Below are 5,291 nucleotides of genomic sequence, written 5' to 3' on the forward strand. Positions count from 1 at the left end.
CTAGTCCCCGCAGTTTTACTTCTTAGAATTTTGGATTGAATCACTCTTCAGATGTCTAACCCAATCGCTCAGAACAAGTGAACGACACATAATTTTTTCATTTGGCATGAAAGTTCATATTGAGTTGGTAATCATGATATCATGATAATTATCGGAATATTCTATTATGCTTATTATGTGCTTGTATCAACGCATATCGTCTGTACTATATGTTGTGTGTTGCGTATACATGATAATTGCACAGTTGACAACGGGTATTGTAAAAACAGTACTACTGTGGCTTGACAAAAAGCGCCCCAGTTGTCGTATAGAGAATTGTACTTTGGTCCTTGCAAATGTTGTATATTATACAGCACCGTATATACTAGTACTAATAGACAAAAGTTTCTATTGTATTTAGTACAGAAGAGGTATTGTAACGGTTAATAGAAATGTTCGTATTTTTTACGAAGAGATGTATGCTTTTGCAGGTAACGTTACATGTTATTTGCAACAGGGTCAATGTTTGTAATATCGTTCACGCCATTGATATTAGGGCGTTGTTTTGATGTTTGAAGGCATAACGTATAACGTGGTGTCAAATGTAATCTATTATCAATGATATGATATTTACATTTTATGATGATAATGTTTGTTGTATATTTATGCCCGAATGGCTACATGCATAGACACTTGGTCTATTATTAAATGATAATGTAAAATGTAAAACACTAAAATACATGTACTATACACTAATGTGTACTGAACCCTTATACACTATTGTGATTCCATTCGCCTAATAGTTTCTTCTTTTTGAGATACATGGAGATATAGTAATATACTATATACTATCTGAATGCATCATGTTTTGATGTTGTCGCGAATCTCTTATCTAATTGTATTATCTTATTAACTGAGTAATTGGGGCTCTTTTTCATACAAGTTCCAACCTCAAATAAAACGTAACAAATGACGAACAATTTACAACATTGCTTCAGCCTCCGATTTTTCTCCCCCTTTGAACTTATTAACCACCCTGGAAACGCTGGACCCGTTCTCTAGAAGATCCACCTCTACATCCTTCTGTTCCGTTTCCCGATCCTCATTCGGATCTTCGTGGAAACAGTAGAAGACGTCAAAACGGAGCGGGACTTTTCCGCCCTCGAAGATAAGTTTGGTGATGAGGGAGATGACGATGATGTACACGAAGCTACACAGCATGGCGAAGGAACGGAAAGGGAAGTACTGAGTGCCGGTGGAGTCGTCGTAAAATGGATACCTGGATTAAAAAAGACGAGAGGTTAGGGATTTTTCAAGCTTCATAAAGTATTTTGGGGTTTTCGTCACCTTCAAATTTACCCCATTTTCTGTTTCTGACCAGTCATTCTGCATGTCAATCTTCCATCACCCATGTGCTGTCAACCTGCTCTGTCTGAACAACAGACACACAAACCACAGCTCAGTCACCCAAAACAATACTTATGCACCCGGCAGTAACAAGACAACATCTCTTTAAAACATAAAAAAATGTAACCGGGCACTGGAAGAACACAAGGAATAAAGCCTGGTTACCAGACGTATTTTACTCCCGAGTGTATATCCTTTCCTCCCGGACTCGGGAGCTAAAATAGGCCTTGTAACCAGGCTACCAGTAGATAGATCCGGTGCAGGAAACTAGTACTGGTCACTTTGCTTACTTGATGACTGCCGGTAGGAACAGCAGCTCCTCCCCTCCGCCGAACCGCAGCAGCATCCCCAGCAGGAAGCCGCCCAGCGAGCCGTACGTGTTGGTGAACTTGAGATAGATCACACAGATCAGCTGGGGAAACAGGATCACGTACACCATATCCGAGCACAGGTACCACAGTCCTAAGGACAAATGTGAAAATTAATGTGTTAAAGAAATATTCTTTAGTTGCAAAATCATGCCCGTAGGCTAATACAGCTTGTAAAAAGGCCTTTACAGTGTCAAAGAAAGTAAGGTCAAGCAATAGGAGACATACAACTATACTCAACTGTAATATATGGAAGATTTAACACTTGCTAACGACCTGAGAGTTCAGCTAGATTTATAACTTTCAGACGACATCCGCCATCTTTTGTCACCCCTGAAATAGTTGCCAAGTGACCTAGATGTTAAAGGTCACATACTATCATAGGCCGCGTGAACAAACGTTGGTGTTGTAGTTTGATTGTTCTGATTATGAAAAACTAGCTAAATTTCATTGGGGGAGGGGCGCGGGTGAATTACAGAAGAACTTTATTGCACGACAATTGCACATGGTACATTGTATGGTAAACTACATAAAGAGAGTAACAAACAATAAAATAAGTGTGTTGAATAAGACCTAATGTCGAATAAAACCTAACATATCTATATCATAATCATTCAAATAATAAGAGATGTCACAAGTTTTGATAAAGTGTTACAATCGAGTGGGCTAATCATGAGTTTCGGTATTTTTTCTAATAGCAAAGCATTCCTTTATATATCTACCTATTTTTGCGTTGTGGGGACCATTACATGTAAAGATATATTCAAATCTGTCTCCAACATCGAGACTCTTAAAATAACATGTAGAAGCAATTATGTATCTCACCATATATTGTCTTGACGGTAACTGCCATCGCTGTGGACATGGCGCCGACCGCAAAAATAGAGAAGCGCATCACCCACACTATCTCCGTCTCTGATGCCTTGAGAATATGGATGAAGAAAGAAATAAGTTGTACTGGTCGTTCCCTTGAAATTTTCTCTCACTGCAGAAACCACCTTTTGTCATGATTCTTCTTTTAAACTTGCAGTCATATTTAACTTTTACCCAAAGCCTTCCATTCATCCCAATTTAGTATCTACACTCTTTGCACAATGCACATATTACTGCTAGTTAGGAACGTCTTGATTTTCTTATATTATGTATTATAGTATTGTACCTTGTAACCAGTTAATATGTTATCTTTATTTCAGGTCTTGTATTTATAGTAGATTTCTTATTTCATGTTTGTCTGCACGTTTGTATTTGTGGGTTATCTAATACCAGTTAACACTGCCTTGATAACCTGTGTCTTGACCTGTTGTCATTGCCAATAAAGAAAGAAAGAAAGAAAGAAAGAAAGAAAGAAAGAAAGAAAGAAAGAAAGAAAGAAAGAAAGAAAGAAAGAAAGAAATTTTCTATGTTGTAAGTATAGCCCTAGGGAGAGCCAGTGCACGTCAAGAATTTCAAAAGCAAAACAATTGCCTTTCAGAATATTCGTGTTACTATGACGTAATATATTGGCAGACTTTAACTGAAGAAATCAAGGACTAGAAATATAAATTGTAAGGTCAGATAGTTTGTACAAATGTTTTTGCTCATTGAATATACCTTATTTTGGTTGAATATTATCAGAAACCAGGTATACATAGGGTATCTACCACGGTCTCCAAAGTATAGCTCCAGAAATTGTCACTTCAGTGTCACTGGTGGCATAAGCACTTTACGTCCTGTAGACGCCAGGAATTTTTTTCAAAAGTTAATGTAACGAACCTTCTGGCGGAAGACCTCCTTGTAGACGTTCTTGGCGAAGACGGAGCTGGCGGCCAGGATGCAGGAGTCCGCAGACGACATAACGGCTGCCGACACGGCGCCAAGTCCGAAGAACGACACCCACGTCGGAGTCAGGTACTGCAGGATGAGGGGGAGGATCAGGTTGGAGTTCCCCTCTACTGCCGGGTCTCGGCCGTACGCTGTGTTCTGCCAGTCTGAAACGTGCACGAAAAAAATGTTAAAAACAATTCATGATTTGCTTTTAAAATCAGTGTTAGGCCAGTCTGAAATGTGTGCGAGAAAATGTTCAAAGCAATTCAAGATTTGCTTTTAGAATCAGCGTCCGGCCAGTCTGAAATGTGTGCAGCAAAAACGTTCAAAGCAATTTAAGATTAAGAATTATTTTTACGCTCAGTGCATGGTATTCAATTGTGATAAAGAAGTACTTCCTTCGTCATGGCATCATTCGTCGCACGATTGTCGTACGATCACAAGGGCATTTTTGGGGATAGTCGTATGAGTGTCGTACAAAATTCAGCCGTCCAGAAATTATCCAGTTCTATGAAAATGCTGCTTTAGAGCCTTGTCATTTGTTGGTTCAGTCACAGCCTAATTCAAAATTCAAAATCGACGAATGTGACCGTGTCGTTGCTTTCAATTAAATAAAGAAATAGATAATAAGAATGAAACCATGCTAAAACTGATACAGATATGAATGTAGTTCACCTGTTGAGGCTCCGATCGCGCCAATGAGGAATGATGGGATAGCCATGACCATGCACAGGAACCCTGAACTCACGGAGATTGCCCGGATGTTGTTGGTGGACTTCGCCGCCAGAACGCGCTGGAAATACGCCTGCCAGGGGATTCCTCCAAGGGTCTGGAAGGGACCATATACAGAGTTTTGAGTTTTATTTAGATACACAATTAGCCTCATAAGAGGCTATTCCTCCTGTGGTCTACCAGAGCGTTATCAATATACTAAAACCAATTTTAGTTAAAGTCTGCCAATACTTACCTCTCGGAAGTATTGTTTTGGGTGGCGCTAATTTATGCTAGGTTTGTATGTTTGGATTCTCAAGTGCACCCGTAGCTTTTGGGTTTCATTTGACTGACAGGGTTTGGGCTGAATCGGTTATGATTGAATCCATTTGATTTTATCAAATTTAGATTAATACGTTTAAGCTTGAACACGGCGCAAAGTTTGTAGATATTGAATTCTCGAGTTATGGTTCTGGATAAAGCATGGTCCTGGATAAACGTGTACTACTAGTATCCAGAACCATGCCCGAGCGTTGTTCTGGATAAAGCACAATTCTGCCCAATTCTGCGTACAACAAGCACTACGCACCAGGAGCAGGAAGTAGTCAATCCAGATGCCGACTCTCCTGTTGTCCCAGACCCCGAACCAGCCTGTGGCGTTCGTCACTTGGAATGTGGTGATGTTTATTATATCGCTGGTGGACATGTTTAAGGTAGAGTTGCCGGTGATGTTTAAGGTAGCGTTGACCGGGGTGTTGACTGGTGTGTAGAGAAAGCGCGTCAGCTGGGTGCTCGTGATGCTGGACACGTTTGGGTTAGTGAAAGCGAACGGCACACAGAGCCACTGTAGAGGAGGACGTCAATTTGGTTTAAGAGACAAAATTTATAAAATACGCAGGGACATGATTAAGAAAAGATTAGAAAGAATGGTTCACTGCAAGCATCTGTATGGATGAATACATACACACAAACAGTCGCACACGCACACACACACACACAAACACACTCACAAATATTCACTAT

General features: G+C 40.0%; 1 protein-coding gene across 1 annotated transcript in view; it reads right to left on the reverse strand.

Moving 5' to 3' along the window:
* Positions 1 to 92: 92 nt before the first annotated feature.
* The window catches only part of LOC109485053 (high affinity choline transporter 1-like), a 9,129-nt gene continuing 3,930 nt past the window's right edge, over positions 93 to 5,291 (reverse strand). Inside the window, exons 5-10 of the mRNA XM_019788452.1 lie at positions 4,858 to 5,112; positions 4,233 to 4,386; positions 3,507 to 3,721; positions 2,580 to 2,676; positions 1,677 to 1,848; positions 93 to 1,258 (exon numbers count right to left, since the gene is read on the reverse strand). Coding sequence (XP_019644011.1) covers positions 961 to 1,258; positions 1,677 to 1,848; positions 2,580 to 2,676; positions 3,507 to 3,721; positions 4,233 to 4,386; positions 4,858 to 5,112 — 1,191 coding nt within the window. The 3' untranslated portion in view covers positions 93 to 960. The remainder of the gene's footprint in view (positions 1,259 to 1,676; positions 1,849 to 2,579; positions 2,677 to 3,506; positions 3,722 to 4,232; positions 4,387 to 4,857; positions 5,113 to 5,291) is intronic.

This window comes from Branchiostoma belcheri, unplaced genomic scaffold (assembly GCF_001625305.1).
Source record: "Branchiostoma belcheri isolate BF01 breed outbred unplaced genomic scaffold, Haploidv18h27 scaffold72, whole genome shotgun sequence".
Lineage (NCBI taxonomy): Eukaryota > Metazoa > Chordata > Leptocardii > Amphioxiformes > Branchiostomatidae > Branchiostoma > Branchiostoma belcheri.